This window comes from Sinocyclocheilus rhinocerous, unplaced genomic scaffold (assembly GCF_001515625.1).
Source record: "Sinocyclocheilus rhinocerous isolate Xijiao unplaced genomic scaffold, SAMN03320098_v1.1 scaffold1408, whole genome shotgun sequence".
NCBI classification, from domain to species: Eukaryota; Metazoa; Chordata; class Actinopteri; order Cypriniformes; family Cyprinidae; genus Sinocyclocheilus; species Sinocyclocheilus rhinocerous.
In genome coordinates, this window is record NW_015649223.1 from 126,965 (window position 1) to 147,217 (window position 20,253).

At 36.9% G+C, this 20,253-nt stretch overlaps 1 protein-coding gene across 3 annotated transcripts in view; it reads right to left on the reverse strand.

The window, feature by feature from the left end:
- Positions 1-18,169, reverse strand: part of klhl4 (kelch-like family member 4) — a 33,394-nt gene extending 15,225 nt beyond the window's left edge. For 2 of the 3 annotated variants that reach the window (XM_016515051.1, XM_016515049.1), the window contains exons 1-5: positions 17,840-18,169; positions 17,063-17,748; positions 3,528-3,695; positions 1,830-1,966; positions 1,419-1,615 (exon numbers count right to left, since the gene is read on the reverse strand). In XM_016515051.1, the coding sequence (XP_016370537.1) occupies positions 1,419-1,615; positions 1,830-1,966; positions 3,528-3,695; positions 17,063-17,481 (921 nt within the window). In that variant the 5' untranslated portion in view covers positions 17,482-17,748; positions 17,840-18,169. Of the gene's footprint in view, positions 1-1,418; positions 1,616-1,829; positions 1,967-3,527; positions 3,696-9,624; positions 9,747-17,062; positions 17,749-17,839 lie in introns of those variants that run through there. The other variant, XM_016515052.1, reaches the window with a different exon arrangement.
- Between the last annotated feature and the right edge of the window lie 2,084 nt (positions 18,170-20,253).

Here is a 20,253-nt window from a genome sequence, read left to right on the forward strand (position 1 = left end):
GTATTCGTTTTAATGATAGTACACTACAAAATGAAAGTTCTGTCATGCTTTACTAATCTAATATTGCTTAAAACCCTTATGAATTTAGTATAGTTGATAGAACACAAAATGAGATGTTATGAAGAATGTTCACGCTGATGATCTATCAATGAAGGTAAATGAAAAAAGGAGTGGTCAACCTTGAAAACAGTCAAAAAGGTTTCTAAAAGCAGTCCATCTCTCATGCACTACATTCTAAGTACTCTGAAGTCATATATATTTCAGTCTGTAATTTACTCAATCTTGCTTGACAGTTCTGATCACCATTTACGTCCTTTGTATGGAAAAAAGCAGCTTGGATGTTCTGCTATAAATTTCTCCTTTTGTCAGAAGAAAGTAAGTCATATGGGCTTTGAAATACATCACAGTGAGTAAACTATTACTTTAACAGTAGTTTTTTACATTCCATTCAGGATATTACTATGAAATCAGTGCAGGCTCGGACATTTTCTACTTTAACAAAAAAATTAGATAAATATAAACAAATAAATAAATATTTCAATATATTTTAAGATATAAATATATATATACTGTATATATGATTTGTAAGTCACCACTATGGTGATTAGTCTTGGCTAGGTATTTTGACCTTTGTCACTTTTAATTACATTTCATTTTATTTTATTACATGCTCTTCCAGCCAATGTAATAGTGGTATAGAACACTGTGTTACATGAAAAGCTAGGCAAGTAATAATTGCCATCTACAATATATTATCTATATCTCCCTATGTAGTATGTGGAAATATTATATGTTACAAATGAAATAGTTCATTACAATATATCTTTCTACAATTAAGGTAAGTGGATGTTTACCATTTTGGTAAAAATTACGCTTGTTTATTGTCAGCATTATTGGGTTTTGTATGTCAAGTGGTGATATCTCATACTATGAATATTCCCAGTTATCTCTGTGAACCTTTAGTATTAGATATCAACATACTAAAACCCAATGAGTCTGACAATCAACAAGCATCATTTTAAATGCCTCTGTACATTACAAAATAAGTCAAAAGAGACAGCCCAAACAACAATAGCAACAGCAATATAAACCAGCAAATAGTAAAACAATGCCACCGCATCATTTATTCAAGCCAGATTGCATGCTGGGAACATCGCTAGCATAGTACTGTAGACATTACACTAATCTGTAAATATACGAGAGATTACTGTAATGCAGACACAGTTAATCATTAGGATTCTACAACATCACAGTCATTCAACTCCCGTGGGATTGCAGTATACAGGCGTCTTTTAATTGTAATTCCAGAATTACTACAGTGCAAATTACTGTGAAAGGTCAGCAACTAGCAGTCAGGACAAATGTTAGCACTATGTTTAGTAAATTTATAATAAGCTACTTTGTATGCCAGGTCTTACCGTAGTGTAGTTGTGAGCGACGTTCAAAAGATCCATGCATCCCTGAGCATCAGCAAACGAACGGATCCCCAGGCAGTTGGATGGGTGCAGTTGTTTCATCAGAAAGTTACAGCAGACCTGAATAACTTGTGAGAGCTGGAGGAGACAAGCAGCAGCTAACAGACTTTCAATTGTGTCCTCTTTTAGCTCCAGGACTCCTGTACATTTGGAGAAAAGAGCAAAATATGCAAGAAACTTTTCAGAATTATTCCAGGAACAAAATTGTATGTTTAACCTGTGTAGACAGAAGTTAGTTTGGGTTTGTAAATTAGTTTTGCCCACTGACATCGACGAAAAACTTATTTGTGGATGTGACACTTCTGCTATGAACAGCAGATTTAAATAGTCCACAAGTGGAATGCGGATACTCACCAGTATATGCGAAATGAACCAGTGCTCGCAACGCCTCAGGATCTACACCCTCCATTTTAATTTCCTCTTGTTTTGCCTCCCTCACATCATTGGTGAACATGGCAGCAAAGTAGTCTGAAACTGCGCTCAGGACAAGTCTGCAAATAATTGTGCAAATAGTTTATATATGCGACTGCGTACTTCAAGATCAACTCAAACAACTTCTCGAGAGCCGTCTTCGTAGAAAATTCCTCCCTACAAAAAGATTTATCTCAGCGCAGCTATTTTCACCAGGTTGTTTCATGCAGCTCTGGGATGATGTTGATTGAGCTCAGTGTCAAACTGGGAGATGCAGTAGAGATTTGACTACAGAGAATTTTTCAACATAATAGCATCAAAACACTCAGCGGCCAAGAGATTTCTTTAAATAAACACTCTTTTAGAGTCCTTGAAGAAAGTTCAACTCGCTCCGTAGTTTGAAATGGAGCGTGCAGCACAGTTTTGACACTTCTTGAATCTGCCATCTGCATATCTGTCCTTAAAGGAACAGTTCACACAAAATGAAAATTGTTATCATTTTTGTTCCTCCAAACCCAAAGACTTTTTTTTTTTTTTTGAACAATGTGCTCACCACTTTTTTTCATGAAATTTCAATGAATTGGCCTTGATCTTTCAAGCTTCAAAAAGAAACATTTAAATGAACATGCGTGCTATGTTTCTAGTTTTCTGAAGCCGTACAATTGTGTGAGATATAGACCAAAAATCCTTATTTCCTGAAAATCATTCATTCTTTTTATCTATACAGTGAAACTCCACTCAACCAAAACTTTCATAATATACAAAATACAAAAAGACATCGTCTGAAGAGACTCAAACACTTTATCTGCTTGTTACGACCGTTTCTTCTGATGATTATTTTTTGTTGTTGTATTGTATTGCTTTGTTTCTCTCTTTCTCTTTGGGGAAAAGGTCCTTCCGCTTCCCGAAGTTATCAAAAATCCAATGTGTGAACCTGTTACTTCTAGTGAGTTAACATCAGAATTTCCGGCAGTTTTTTCTGCGTGTGTGGTTACGCGGGCTCAAGCGCGTAAATTCAGTGATTTAGTTGTTCTCTCTGACACCTGCTGAACAGATTTAATTAGGCTTTTATTCAAATATAAACATTGACCAATGCACATACATAGAGCATATTAAATATGGTAAACAGAAGCTCAACCATTCTTGCTTGATTTGTGAGAACTGATGAGGTTTCATTTGTGTTTTGAAGAATGACAAATTTTTCATTTTTGTTTCCCACACAAAGCTAAGATATGACTTCAGAACACTTTTCATGACTTCAGAAGACTATAAAAGAATATAGCACATGAATCACAAGCAACACTTTAAGCTCCAGTCCACATTTATTGCATGAAAACCCAAATGTTCTCCTTTCATATTCTGTAAAAGAATGTCATACTTTTTGAGTAATTATTAGGCGAACTATTCCTCCACAGTTAACTAAGAGTTAAATAAAAGCTTTAATACTAGCATTTAGTTTTAAGTAGCTGTCAAATAGTTCGATTTTGTCTAAGAATGATAAATGTCTCTTTTCAATTGATTTCTGGAAAAGTACTGCACTGCGTTTTAAGCAGCGTTCCCTTCTGCCCTGTTGATCTGTCTGTTTTTGCAGTGAAAGTAGGACATTTGAAAGTAAGATGACTTGTTTCGGTGGAAACTCACCTGTGTGCGGGGATCTTGTGGTCTCCAGCTATCAAAAGTACATCACACAGCTGCTTGTGCTGAAGATAGGTCTCCATCTTTCGAAAGGTCTGTTCCGCGTGGTTTGTGGCCTGGAAAAACTCATCGGAGCAGTTGGAGCTCATCCTAGAGAAACCGCTCAAAGCCAACCTATGGGAAAGAGGAAGACCGGAGTTGAGCTGGGACTGAGCAATGTGCGCTTCTGTCAGTTTGATATGACTATTTGATCTATGTGGGTGACGGGGGAACTTAACTAACACCTGCACAAGCTGCAGTGTCCACCTGTGACTTCATCTTTTATTTTCCCCTCAATTGACCCATCAGGTCTGAGGCTCCACGGAGTGACAGGTTATGTTGAAGAAAGTGTGTTTGTGTTGCAGCAAAGCAGAGTCTCAGACATGTGCATTTCAAACTGTGGTGTTTATAGAACATTATTCTAATAGATCACCTAAAAATTCAATTCTGTCATTTACTTCCCTCATCTCATTCCAAACCTGTATGAACTCCTTTCTTTGGTTCATACAATGAGTGATGCCTTGGACTCCATAAACCAAAACACTCTTAAAACATTCGTTTTCGGGACGAGAAAGAATAGCTTACAGGTTGAAAATGATATGAGAGTGAGGAAATAATGAGAATTTACATTTTTGGTGAACTGTCCTTCCATCATTTGTGTACATATACCTGAAAGGTTTTTATTATTTGGACATGCAGAGTTAATTAATTATTTGACTTCTACTATGTCCTACAGCGGCGCTACAGTTGGTTCACCCATGACAAATTAAACAGGCAAGCTTAATAAAAATAAACAATTTTGTGCCATTTTCCATCCATTTCCTCTGCCAAATGTAGGAAAATGACTTAGTAACATGCATGCTGTTTGTGTCATAATGAAAAGAACAAATTTATAGCCTTTATTACTCTTTTTCATATATGCTCTATCACTGTTACTTTCACAATTTTATACTATTTGATGGCTTGATCCAATTTATGCAGTTTGCACCCACAAAAACAAGCTCTGCCAATGACTGTCACCATGTTGTTTGATGCAGTTTTCTGTATGCGTGAATTATATATTGTGCAGAAGTAATAAAAACACTTTTTTTCTCTCTCCCAAATGTACATTAGTCATTCTGTGTATATCTTCCTTCAAACTTGTGAGAGCTAAAATTGAAACCATTAGAACTAAACTCCGTAAATAAGTGGATTGAAAGCCAGTTTTCCAAAGGGGCAGATTACCATTTGCACAAACTCTGCAGTTTTTATTTATTTATTTATTCTTTTGGAAGCACAGGACTTTGTGGGGATCTGGTCTCTTCACAGAGCCTTGATAATGTAAATTCTGAGCTGCTCTCCCTGTGGACCGGTAGATTACAAGCCATTGTGCTGCATCTGAATAATCCCTCTGACTCACAGCAAACAATCTAAACCCTTTATTTTGCTGTCCTTCACGGAACAAATCCATGGCTGACATTTAACCAGTCCACAACACTGTTTAAAAAGTCTAACTGCCGCAGGGACCTACAGTAGAGCTGTGCATTTTGATTACTTGTCTGTAAAATATGCCATAGAGAAGGGCGTTTTTTTTTTAAAACTCAGTAATTATTTGCTTTGAATGACTGGTTATATTAACCGCCATCAACAAAGATTTGCATAACAAAAACAAAGCATGACCATTATGATATTTTTAATATCTGCACATCCTATTGTCCACTTCATCTTTTAAAAAGAGTTGCAAAACCATAAAGCTGGGAATGAATATTTAGCACCTGATAAAACGTTATGATCTCGTAAAAGTTTTAATTACAGAGTAAATCCCACCGAAAGCTGCGCTCACTGGATCAATGGTTTTGTGAACTGTGACTCTGCCCTTAGAGGGACACATAAAGCAGAATTTCGCCCTTGTGTCCTCGACTTTAAAGGCAGATATGTTCCATCATATGAGCTAGTTTTTTAAGCATACTGCCGTATACATCACATTAATTCCAGAGTGCATACTTCTACTCTCTCTTCATAGCAGAATACATTTGATAAGTAGTCAGTTGGCGCATTTAATATGATGGAGCTTGCTTGATGTGAATTGGCTGTATGAGCAAGGTGACTCTCATACGGAATGCATTATCTTTATCTCTCTGGTCAGCTGTCAGGGGTTGGTGATCGCACTGATATTTACAAGCGGAGGGGGGTTGACTTCTAAACATTTAAAATTGTCCTGGGGTTGCTCTGATCTAATGCCACATGCAAAGCCAAACTCAGGTTGTCTGGCTGACGGATCATATCAAATAGCCTGCTATTTTACATATAGAGCATCCAGTCTGCTTAAAGGAATAGTTCACCCAAAAATGAAAATTTGCTGAAAATGTACTCACCCTCAGGGCATCCAAGATGTAGTTTGATGTAGGAGTTTGTTTCTTCATCAAAACAGATTTGGAGGAATTTAGCATTCCATCACTTGCTCATAAATGAATTCTCTGCAGTGAATGGGTGCCGTCAGAATGAGAGTTCAAAAAGCTGATAAAAACATCACAATAATCCACAAGTAAACCACACCACTCCACTCCATCAGTTAACATCTTGTGAAGCAAAAAGTTGCAAGTTTGTAATAAACAGATCCATTGTTAACACATTTTTTACTTTAAATCATTACTTTTAGCCAACCCATAATAACGTTTCCTCCAGTGAAAACATCCATCCCCTGTTGTCCTCTCACATCAAAATCCTCCAACTTGTTATGAACTGTTTTGGACCATTTTCACTTGTAAACAGTGCTTAATCTGTGCATATTTCTCTTCTGAATCAGACAAGCCAACTTTTTCAATGAGGGAAGCAATATTACGGATAGAGGACTCATATTGTAGCTTAATGAAAGATTTGTTTCTTACAAACACGCAGATTTTCACTTCACATTAACTGATGGACTGGAGTGGTGTGGATTACTTGGATTATTGTGATGTTTTTATCAGCTGTTTGGATTCTCCTTCTGACGGCACCCATTCACTGCAGAGGATCCATTGGTGAGCAAATGATGTAAAGCTAAATTTCTCCAAATCTGTTCTGATGAAGAAACACACTCATCTACATGTTGGATGGCCTGAGGGTGAGGACATTTTCAGCAAATTTTCTTTTTTGGGTGAACTATTCTTTTAAAATCGTGTATGTTTGCATGCTTCCCTTTTATCGTTTTGTGATAATGATACCTTATATGGCCCAAGTGAATGGTTGAACACACCATTGAAAAAAATGTTTACAAATATTCAGATTAAATATTTCATTTTTGCCTCTATGTGGTGCTTTGGTTATTGGTTTTAGATCCAGTGCCTACTGATGAAGCACAAGACAAAGTACAAGACAATCAAGTGTTAAAGATGACACTAAATTTACATTAGATTCTTTACATTATGCCGAATTGCATTTGCAGCTGTGAGACATTTAGACATTAATAACCATGTTTCGATTGTGTGGACAGCAAAGGCTACCAGTCCCAGACTCCTTCTGGTCATTATAAGGTTGTTTTTTATGCTAAATAGATGGGTAATTTATCTCACTGACATTATAACTACATTTTGGCACAGAGCTGGGTGTACTGAATAAGAAATAAGACAACATAAGAGGGGTTGTAAAACCTAGATGCATTACTTTTGCTCAAAGTAATGCTGAGAGGACTTTTATGTCTACCACTATCGGAGAACCAAATTGCTTCTTTAACACTTTCTGAAAGGTTGTAAATTTACTGAAAATGTTTTCTTTCTGCCTGTGAAATTGGCTTTTTATATAAAGGGCCATTATGAGCCACAATGCCACTGAAACTTGATGTAAAGCAACTAAAACAAATTTTCGTAACCCCTGAATAATATATAACAAGAGTTTCCTACACATTATATCTATGCGTGTTAATCTTACATTTACATTGCTGCAAATGTAAATGTTCATAATTTTATGAAGTTCTATTTCGCCTTGTTTTGATATGTTTATCTATTTTATTTTATCTCTTTTATTTGTTGTTTTTAATACACAGGTTTGAGTACTACTTCTGGCTAAATAAATCTCCATATAGTTATGCACTATGAACAGGATGAATAAACAGCTCAACAGTTGAAACTGCTGTATGACATATTTCATACTCGGAGGACTTTTATAGACATCTATTTGTTGTGTTATCTGGTGCATTACATAACCCATCATATCTCCATATCAGTACAGCATCTGAGCAGTTATTGAACTTGAGCTGTATCACTCTATTCACCCAGATCAATAACAAGTGGGCAGTTGTTGCAGTTACCTGAGCATTTCTTGACAAGAGCCTGCCAACAGACTCTTCAAAAGCTATTTCAAGAGCCTGACACAGAGAGCATGTTATATGTGGAGCACCGCAAAGTTCTTAACCAGATTTTACACATCATTCCCTTTCTCTCTCCGAAACAGATGCTTATCATGATCAGTACATCTGCTTCGAATATTTTTTTTATTTAAAAAAAGCTATTTGATAAAGTGCACTAGGTCTGTATATGTTAAGTGTTTTGATCAATACAATCAACAAAAACAGCCTAAAAACATTTATATTCATGTTTTCTCAATTTTAGTGGTGCAGCTGTCAATCAGATATGAATAGGAATTGCTAAAGCAGGTATAAAGGATTTTTCAAGGATGTTATAATAAAATATGTATCAGCATCATTGCTCACATGCGTTCTGCGCATGTATTTGGTTGACCTTTCAAGAAATTGCTGCTAGCTGGTTGCAAACATACTGAAGCAGCCCTAAGCTATTTTATTTGGCAGGGTCTTATTCCTCATGGAACAGCACGTCAATGCCTCTTTCTCGATTCCTGAAGCATGCTTTGTTATTCAGTGATGCACAGTGCACACATTATGTTGAAACTGCACAACAGTGCTTTCCCGCTTAAAACAGAATAACTGATCCAGTTCTGTGTGTCTGTGGGGGTTTCGTCCATTTTGCTTGCCTTTTCCAAAATGTCACTGAACAAGATTGTTTTCCCATTGTCAATGTAAACAAATCTGCTTTTGAGTCTAATCTAATTATTGTCAATATTTCAAATGCTACAACCATAATCAGCACCATCCAGATGCTGAGACAAAATAGTATGCTCAAAAATCATTCTAAAATACCAGGCCAATGTCCGCAAGGCACTTTATTTTCTGACCATAAATGCCTTGTGTATCTATTAAAGCACCTGGTGTATCTATAATTCTTCCGTTCATAGTAAAATGTAGAATCCTAATAATATGCCTTGTGTGTCTGACAGACAATTCCATAACAATAAACTAAGTGAAGATGAATGACGCTCACTTCTAAACCAGGATTACAGCTATCTGTGCTCGCTCAAAGCCATGAGTAGAAATCATCTTTATCGCCCAGACAGCTTAACTGGGGCGTCCTTCCTCCAGAATTTTCACCCACTGTCCTTTTAGTCTGATGTAGGCTACTGACTACAGTGGGGGGCTCAACCTCATTTTTAAGATGGATCTTTACTCATGTAAGCCCCAGGATTTGTGCTGAAGGAACTGTTTTCTTTCTGCTCAGTTGCTCAATTCCAGCTATCAACGCGCATGTCTGTATAAGAGATAAATATCCAGCCATCAGCATTCAGAAAGTGTTTCTTGAGTAATTTGTCAAAATGGGCATAAATAAACTGAGTAGGAGTAAAAAAAAATTGCCTAAAATAAAGTTTTGAGGGATTTCCACTTGGAATTGGAATTGGAATGAAAGGAAGAGACATTTACTGAATTACAAAAATAAATAAATAAACAAACAAATAAATAATGGTATTCTGAGTGAGTGGGGGTTTAAAGGTACACGTATTTTTCGGTTCGTCGAGCATGTGTAGCAAACGAATACAGTTTTGTTAAACCACTGCACTTGCGGAATTTCTCACTAATTTATGCTGCTGAAACTGTGCTAGATCCATGTTGTCTTAAACATGAGATGTGCTTTATATTAAGCGCTTCAAACTAAAGCATAAACCATATGCGACTGGCCCTCCTGTTAGATGCGTGTTTTTTAATGCGTTTGTGACGCGTTTTCCTCAGCACACAGTTTACATCTTATGGTTGTACACTTACCTGTAAATGTTTGAAATTGACGCGAGTATTTCCATTTTGCATAAAGGCTAACAGTCTGACAGCGAATCTCCGTTTAACTTCGCAAACTTCAATGCAGGTGCGTCGGCGGCAGCGCGCGCATGCGCGTCAAGACCGGGCTCAGTAAAACGCGATCACAATAAAAGTAAAGGTAAACTATATATTTGGCTAACATATTTTGCATCCAAATGGGTAAGCGTATCAAATATCTTCCCCCATTAACAACAGCACCATAAACTGCAGTGTTGCAATATTGACAGACTTTGTATTTATAGACAGTGACACACTCTTTAATAAAAAAAAAATTTTTTTAACTATGCTGTACCAAAACATACCGAACTTTGACAAACGGTCATTTTGTGACCTCTGATTCAGGGAAGTAGCCATCATTTCAGAAGTGAGGGGGACAGAAATGTTATATATATATATATATATATATATATACAGTGGGTACGGAAAGTATTCAGACCCCCTTAAATTTTTCACTCTTTGTTATATTGCAGCCATTTGCTAAAATCATTTAAGTTAATTTTTTTTCTAAGACTTTCTGCGCAAGAGCGCCCTCCGGTTTCGAGTATGAATGAAACATACACTGCACGGAGTGTTTTGCCCTCCACGATGTTCATCTCGGCTTATTCTGGGTCCGAATAAAACATCAGATCATGCACAGACTATCCTGTCTCTTTGAATTTAAATATATATTTATTCACACCGGCTCTTGAAAACCTCTATGCGAACACACTTGCCTGAAAAAGTGCGGGTAATCTACGCCCCTGCCCTGATTCTAAGAAATATTCTTTCACATTGGTCCATACATTGAGGATAAATGTATCAAATATAATAGAAATGCCTATCTGGTATAATGTACAGTCAAGCTGGCCATTATTGCAAAATAAATCCCGTGAAAGTGATACCTGACGGGCTTTATTTTGCTTTAATGATCAGCTTCCCTTACTTTCCTAGGTTAGATACCTAAAACAATGAAAGAAACATCACAGGGTTGCAGCCAGAGTATATAGGCTTCTTATCATTTTGTTGTAATAATGACCCTATCCACATTTGTTGCTATTAGCCATCCAAACATTTTTAACAAGAAAAGCCATGTAGACTATAGGCCTATTGAACAGTTATAGCCCTTTGTGACTGTGAACACATAAAATTGCTGCTGCAGCTAGCAATCAAATAACTTATTGCCTCAACGTGCCTACCTACAGTGTTTATGAATTCCACTTGTCAAAAAGTCAGCATACTTTCAACCCAGACTGAATAGATCAAAGGTGTGGCTGGTTCCTTCCCCAAAGTTAATGCCTGTACTGTATGCTGAAGTGAGCAAGGATGTATCAATAGATTTACTGACTGGAATTTTCTTTAGACTATGGCTTTATACATTGAAATAAGTGGGTAATGCCAAAAGAAGGTGTTTTTTTTTAACATGTTGATTCTTAGACTGAGCTTTAATAGTCATTAATATTCCCGCACCCATTCAGTATCAAAACAGTGGCAACTGATGATGCATTGCATTTTAAGATAAAAGGTTAATTGCCTGAAATTGGCTTTTAATAATCCACATTCTGTGAACAACTTCTGTGAATGCATTATTAATGAGACAACAACAAAAACATTATGAGCAGCAATACAGGTCACAGATCTTCAGAGCCTTTAATTAGATTGCATTGAATATAAACATACCTCTTGCAGAAACAGTGGAAGCACAATTACCTAGTGTATCAATATGTCTTAATATTCAGTGTTATTACCCTCTCCATGTGGTAGTTAAAACATGGTGAATTGCATTAAAGACATTTTACTTTGCTCATTGTAGAACTGGTCCTGTTCACAAAAACACAGTACATGTTGGTAATTGTTTTGCTTTCAGGGTTTTTTCTCTTTTCTATCTACCATGCGAGACCATTTTAGCTACACTTCAGAACAAAGATAAAGTTACGAAGGATATTTGTAAATGTAACCACGCACAGCCCTTCAGAAGCCGAACAGGTGCGAAGATGAAAGCATGTTTTTTTTTTTTTTTTTGTCAAAGTGCTATAGAACCTCCAGGTCAGACCTCTTCTTTTTATCATAAGTATTGCACTTTTTTCTTTATCTTCAGACTATGCTGCCCTTCAGTGTGCAGTGTCTCATCACAATTGCTAACCATCTTCAAGGTAAATAGTGCTTGCCTCCGGTATGCTACAGTGCTGTATTCTTAACCTCAAAGGAAAAGCTGCAGCTCAGCACCCGGGAAAGTCACATGCATTAAGAGTGATTGACATCAAGAAGTAAATTTAAATGGGGTAGTTAAAATATACACAATGTGTGAATCTGTTGTGTTGTAAAATGAATCTGTTTTCCCCCATCATATTCAGTAAGAAAAATGAAGCCAGATGTTTGCTAAGTGTGCATTTTTCTAATATCCTATTCTCAGCAGATGCAAATTATGAACATCTACCAATTATGCTGAGGCTAATAGACATGTTGAAAAGCTGAATTATAATTTGATTGAATGCGGAACACTCAGCAGTGTTAGGATAATTTATTGCCTGGCTTTAATGTATTGATAATCTCAAATGACAACAAATCCTGAATTATCAATAATTATGCTAATAGCTGAATTTGGAAAGACAAACAATATTCTACAGCAAAAATAAGGATGTGAGTGTCACTACTGTACACAAATATGTACAAATACATTGTATATGCATTATAGCATTGCAGACATTATAAACACTATAGATGAACTGTAAAACAAATGTTTTGTTTAGATATTCATGTAAATGTGATATGAAACTAAGGCTATTCTGCCCAATTGGAATAACAGTCTGTTGCCGTCTTGAACTATACACAGATTAATGCATTAGCTGTGTTAACATGCTGGCACCCTTTGAAAAGAAGAAATTTTTTTGCTACTGCTGCCCTTTATTACATTTTTTATAAAAGCTCTTGTGAAGTTTAGATATTTCCAGGGCTTTTGTGTGATGCTTTCTTTTGAACACATAAAAACTTAATTCACTGATTAATCAGTAAGCCACAAGCTTTAAACCAAAATCTTGATTCATATAAAAAGCTATAAATCTTGATTTATAAAGACTGTAAGGCAGTCTTTTGAAAAGCCCGTTTTAATACAATGTTTGTTAGAAATGGTATTCAGTATTTATTTGCTCCATAGCTTTAAACGTCAATGATTTTAATACTTTAAACTGACTAGCATTTCTGTGCAGTTCTTTCATGCACAACACATTCAACAGTGAACTCGCCTCTTGCGTATTTTTCCCCCTCTCACACTACATTTACATTCCTCTACCTGGACAATGTCTCTTGACCTGTCAATGCTTTATGAAGACACTATAAATCTCTTCCTGAAATGAAGCTCTACTCATCCTAGGACAAGATGGTGTCATTATTTTCCAAAGCAATTGAGAGGAAATTGAGATATCATTCAACGTAACGGCTGCTGACTCAAGTCTCTGCTGTTTCCTTATTAACGGGCCAGGGCCAAAATTCCTCTTATAGACAGCAATTCATCAAAAGAAAGGGATGGTCTTTTTTCACAAGGACTGCTCAGCTAGCAATACACTGAATATATTTTTTCAGAATGTATTTTTCTAATAAGACAGCTTTTGAGATCTTACAAGTGTTAAAATGGTATGTAAGCCATATAGAACTGCATGCGATTCTTTTTATGAAAGACTTCTATACTACAGTAAATCATTATTATTATGTGCACTCTCTTAAATTGACAGATTAACAAATGATTAAGGACTATACAAATTGCAATCTAAATGTATTTAAATATATCTTATCATCTAAAACACAAAATACTTCCAACATTTATGCATAACATCCATTTGTATAGTCTATGGCTTCTCTGTGTACAGCTATTGAAACTGCAAAAGGATTTCCAATAATCCTTCAGCAAAATTATTCCAGCGGGTAATTACAGTGAGCATAGGCAGTACTCCTTTTGAACTCCTTTTCAACCTTTCACTGGATTTCATGAAATAATTACAATGCATTCAAAACTTTAGTGAATGGCCATTAGCATTTCATCAAACATGTTATCATGTCTGTACTTAGATACAGAGATGTATTAGTATTAGTCCGGTTAAAAAATACCTTAAATGATTCTCTACTAATTTTATTGCTGTTATTTTATCATTGTGGCATAACCAATCATGATATGTCCAGTTTGTGATATATGCTTGATATGAACTTTAATTTGCACATAACAGTGTTGTAGTTTTAGTTGAACACCCCATGACCATTTGCAAGCCAGCATGCTGTCAGCTTGATCACAAACATGGCCCTAAGCCCTTTACGCCCGCAGGGATATACTGTATGACACCAAACATACATTTTTGACGTTCCACCGGTTTGGCGTTTCACTGGTAATGAAATCTACGAGTATTATATCAGATATAGCCTACATGTTATATAGCATACACTATTAAACATGACATGTTTGGCACTTTTCCTAGTAATGTGCTTTATGTGAATAAATGTAAAAGTTAACATAATTGTGCATTGTGTTTTGAGACATTGCATGTCAATACAGACTCTTTCTAAGCTTTTTCATCATTTTTAGACGGAGGGGGAAATGGGATCGGCAAATGATGCAAGCCGGACTGTTATGCTATGATAACAATTTGTGTTTGAATGATTGTGTTGATTGATGAATACGTTAAGTCCTAAATAGTTCACCCATAAGTGCAGAGGACAAGCCTTCTGATTCTGCATTTTCAAAACAACTCAAATGAGTACTAATATTTATATTCAGCTCATTTTATATACATATTCGCTTTTTCTGCTTTATAAATGCACTCTAATGCATTACCACCTCCTCTTCAGTTAGCTTTCCTTTACAGATGAATGTCATACAGGGCAATAAAACGCATAAACCAATGAATAGTTATTTTTTTGCCCTTTGGGTAAAAATGTGCATTGAGGAACTTGGTCTGATCGCACTATTAACTCACACACAGAGATGCACAACACAATCCCTAGTCTAGAGGCACATTAAAGGCCTCATTTCCATTACATTGTGCCTGTAAGGCAAATTTATGCTTTATTTACGCATACTAAATGAAAAGTGATAAAAGGACGGGGAAGAAAAACACAGAATAACAAACAAATGTAACAGCAGATGTATCATCGTACACCTAGAGGCTCTGAGGTATGATAATTTAAAGCACATGATGGGAGAGTCTTAAGGGATCAAATCTCTTTTGTTTCTATCTAATTCTCTGATTAAATATTCATAACACAACGCGATATCCTCACTGTGGTACTCATGAAAAATACAGCAGTTCATTTTCAGTGGTTAAGAATGATTTTCTAGTGTATAAGATACAATTTTCAATTTGTTTTAATGTTGCAGCTAATGTCATTTCAGCCTGAAAATAGCAATTTTCCGTGGTAGATGAAAAATGGAGTCATGGTACTTAAGTTCACAAGACCATATCAATCAGTGAACAAGGCTATTAACACTAAGAAAGCTTTCAGACCAGCAAAGTAATTAATATAAGCTTTTAAAGGGTCAAAACTTGATGTTTGAGAGTTCATGTTTTGCGAATATAAGCAACGCAGATAAGACTGACGTGAAGATGGTTCAATAAGGAATATTGTTGCCAGATTTACCTGATCTATTTATTGTCTTGTCTTTGACCTGAATTGATTCTATTACCGTACTGTTAAAACATAAAAGGATAAAAAGCAACGCCGCACATGCACTAAAATATTAATAGACTCATAAATATCCATGAGAGATGTGCCTATAGCAGGAGACATAGCAGAGCTTCAGTGGGTGCCACAAACCCATGGCTGACTATGTTAATATAGTATGTATTTAATGCCCTCTGACCCATGCGAGGCATTTATTTGCAGGTCTGCGGTCAGTCCAGCCCCAGTTGCGACTACAGGCAATGCTCCTCACCAGAACAAGCAAGACTGCATGAATAAAGAGCCATTCATGCAGGATATGTTTACATGTAAAAAAAATACAAAATAATAAAAAAATCTGTTTACTGCAAATGAAGGGGAAAAAACGGGACACAACAGTGTTAGTCTATATGCATGAATTGCTAAATAAAATGCAATTGAAAAATGCAATGCAATAAGATATTAAAACATATTGAAAAACAATAATGCAATGCATTTAAATTACCATTAGGATGCTTTTTTCAGCTAGTACAAATATATGTGATTAATTAATCAGCATATTTAAATCACTTACTCTACAAATATATTATTCTTAATCAAGGGTTAATAGAAATTCTGTCTAAACACAAACATTCATAGTCTTATGTACTTATGTATAGGGCTTTATATGTAAGCGTTAAAGACAAAACTGTTTTTTTGGTTTTGTTTTTATCTCTCATGACATCATCTTTTAATGTGGGTCAGTCTTGCCACTTCCTTATCTGAAAAGATGTTTACTTCCTGCCTTACGTTGACATTATGCTAGACAGAAAAATAAAATAATAATAATAATAACAAGATCTTTCTCTCCTAAACATCCAGCACTTAAGATGTGAATTGAAAGCGTCTGTGCAAGTAGGGCTTTATAATCTCGTTATAATTTCGATCGATCGGAGCAAGAAAATGAAATGTTCTCTTTCTCTCGAACTGCACTGATGTGTAAATATCATCCCCACTAAAGATAATTCATCCTGTTGCCCTTCCCAAATTTATAGCCCTTGCGACAATTGTCTCTGATGTAATGGTATCCTCTCTGTAGCATTTATAAGTCAGAGAATGCATGCATTAACAAGCCGTGAAATATTCCTGCTTCAGGTTATGAAAATGCAGGCTGCTAAAATGAAGAGCGAACCACGTCACGGCTTACAGAATGTGTTATACTGCCGGCTATATCCAGACTCCTCGATGTTTTCCTCTGTGTTTTGTGAGATGTCTGCTTGATGAATAATTTATCTGTGGGTATTTCAGAGCTGTGCTTCTACAACCCGCGCGTCATGTGAATGAACTATTCCCAGGTGAGCAGCGGTGGCAGCTGCAATGGTGGAGTTGACTGAAAAATGATATTCTCCGAAGACCAAACCAATGTGTCAGCGGAGGCCCTGAGTACTGGCAACACAGCCAATGAAAATAAAACAAACTGTCATTTCTGAGCGAATTTCACTGGCGTAATGAGCCAGAATAAAGTGACAGTTAAATACTGTACTTGTACTCAGTCCTGACGCTCCCTGGGGCTTACCGTAAATCCACTCTGTCCCAAAATAACACCTCGCTCATCTCTCAGCACAGTACTGTCTGTTTTCACTACCGCACAAAGGGCAAAAACTGGATTTTCATCTAAAAACTGCAAGTCTTTCATGCCTACAGGCAAAACTTAGTCGCTTCCACCCTGCATGTGTACCTCTTCACACATCTGGTTATACGGTTCTATTTCTGCACTGAGCTTTTTTACCTGTCTGTGGCTTCCTCCTCACAGGGATTCTCCGGATTGCTCTTCACATCCTCATGGCTGCTCTTCGCCTCCTCTTTCCTGGCACTGCAAGGTGAGTTGCTCTTGGGAAGCTCCTCGCTGGCTTGGAGGTGCTGGATGATGTTTTGCTGGTGCCATGATTGATCGCCTGGCCTGGCATAAACAGGCGTGGGTCCAGGGTTCGGTGCCAGAATGCTGTGCACGGGGCTGTTGCTCTTGCGGAGTCCTCCTCTGTCCCGGGAGTGACTCTTCAGCCGGACCGGTGTTCCCCGGTGGTCAAAACCTTCCTGTTGGATGTAGCCCCCATTCCCAGCTGAGGTCTGAGTGCTGTGGCTGAACCAGCGCCAGCGGAGCCTGAGGATCTGCTTCACGTCAAACTCCTTTTTTCCAGACACAGACATCCTATTCGCCCTCGATGAGATGCCAGTGGCACATGGAATCCGAGGAGTAACGAGGCAGAACGCTTGAGTCTCGGCTTCAGAGGCTTTACCTCTTTTGTCTTTGTTGCCGGTTCTGGCCAATAAAGGGACGGTGTCTGCAGCTTCTGCCTTGTGTCTTATTTCCCCTCTTCTCCAACTCTGTCTGCTCCTTGTCCTTAGTTATAGCGCACACATGATATCCTCTGCCTGTACCACCCTCCTCCCTTCCCTTTGTCGTTCTGTGTCTCTCTGCACATACGACACACACACAACACAGAAAATTAGGAACGCATACAGCAACCTGCTCTGATTCCAGCAGCAAATAATGAATAGCTCTTACCCGAGAAGCTGACGTGCCACACTGACAGGACGCAGAGGTCAAACCTTAGTGGGGAAAATCTTGTAGCACAGGAAGGAAAGCCAAAACCTGCACCATCTCCTTCCACGAGCAGCATCATACGCGCTCGCACTCACACTCTGCCCCTTTCCTTTCTGTGTGCACACACATGCTCTTTCCCTCGCTCTAGCTCTCTCTCGCTCATAGACATGTCCCCCCATCTGATGGGATCCCGAGGGAGATGGTCTCAGCCTCTCAGCGAAGGAAACCATGCCGAAAAAATATTCTCTCCCTGTCTGTCTCAAGCCGAAGTGACAGATAAACACCAAAGTGTATCACTGTTTTGACTTCGCCACAGCACCAGTTAGTATTTCATCTCAAGTAAACGTTCGGGAAATGTCTACACGATGTTCTGTAAAATCACGGTAAGAATGCTGTAAATAAAGAAACCTACATGCATTTTCAATGGTGTACCCAAAAGTGTTCTTTGAATACATCAACAGTTTTAATCTGATAAAAGCTATTTTGCTTGATTTTGTCGATGGTAACAAATTATGGTTTCTATTTTGAACATGACAAAAAAAAAATCTTAAAATGTATGTAGGGCAAAACAAATATTTATCACAATACTAATATTTGTTGATGTTTGTACACTGGGACGTGATAACACTAACTAATTTTCTACATTTGAGAGGTTGTGTTTATCCTGTTAGAAAAGGTAGATTTAGATCATTTTTGCTCATTGTCTGTTTGTAACCAAAGATTTTCTGGTCTTATACTGCCGATACTGATCATGATTTATTCATGTGCAGTGCCTTCAGTTGGCTGTTCTATTGTTATGCTGAAAATATGGATGCCATCATCCTTTATATGGTATCTGTTATGGTGAGGAGCTCCCTTTGCTTAATTCCTTAGTGTGTTGGAGGGACTTTGATCCTCTGACAAATTTGCAAATCAAAACATAAAAAAGATATAGAGAGAGCCATAGATCTTGTTTTAAGGTGGTATGCACCAAATAATCAAAGCAGTAAATGCAGTAAATGTAATTTTTTTGCCCAACATCAGCTTTTATTATAATATATTTTTGTTTTTAATTTAGATAATGTACTTGCTTATTGTTTCAGAATATTTGTTCTGAAAATATTTTCCTAATGTGAAATATTTTGCACCCTGTATCCTCTATCCTGTATTTTTTTTAGGTATTATTAATAAGAATGAGTTCACCTGTGCACAAGACTCGAAAAATATCTAGTATGTTATTACATACGTGCATTTATTTGTATAATGGTTCTGAATTTACACTAAAAGTTCTGAATCTGTGCAATGCACAAAATACTACAACAAATTTGTCAATTTAAGTCATCGCTAGTTGTTCTGAATCTAAAAACTTTGATGAGAAGTCTGTCATCCAGCTGTTCTCTCACCTCACTTTTGTGTTTAATTACCAGCATTCTACATTTTAGACATGTCTATGCCTTGATGCATTATGTAAGCAGTGAACAGCAGGGGGTGGAGGGCATCAATGAATTTCCTTTGGATGCACAAACTAATCTCATTTGAAGCTACACTAAAATGACGGGTAGTCTGGGTGAATAATGTTAATCTGTTCAATTATTCCATGATGTCCTTCTGAAGCCATTTGAAGTTTTTGTAAAAGGTTTGAGTGAAATATAACATATTTGTTTATGTTAATTACATTAAAAGGCAGCTCTACCTTAATATGGCCATGAAACTACAGCAGATAAATAGAAATCAGTTTCTAAATTTTAGCAAGATGAATGCAAGATAAATGTCATCTTGGCCGATTAGACAAATTACAGGCTTGACTGTAAAAAAAATGTTAGCTTAAAAACTTACTATCATTATTCATATAAGCTCCAACAATTTTTCAATGTATATAGCTTAACATATCCATAACTAAACATTGAGGGTCAAAGATATGTACGACAGCATAGAGAGCAAACCATGGTCATTTTCGAGCTAAGATGCATTGTTTTATATAGCATATTTTCTCAGGTACACCCAACATTTTATACTTTATATGTAAAGCATTTCAAAGCTATAGAAAGATTGCATCAGCATTTTTATTTCTGTAACGTGCATTTAATTTCTTTCAATACATTGCTATTACATGAAATGCTTTATATCTGTCCTCTCTGCCCTTAAAGAGCCCCAAGTATACCAAGTTCATACATTAAAGGGATAGTTCACCCAAAAATTAAAATTCTGTCATTAAATGTCATTCCAAACCCGTAAGACCTCCGTTCATCTTCGGACCACAAATTAAGATATTTTTGATGGAATCTGAGAGCTGTCTGACCCTCCCATAGACAGCAAGGGTACTACCACAATCAACATCCAGAGACGTAGCAAGGAGATCGGTAAAATAATCCATGTGACATCAGGGGTTCAACCGT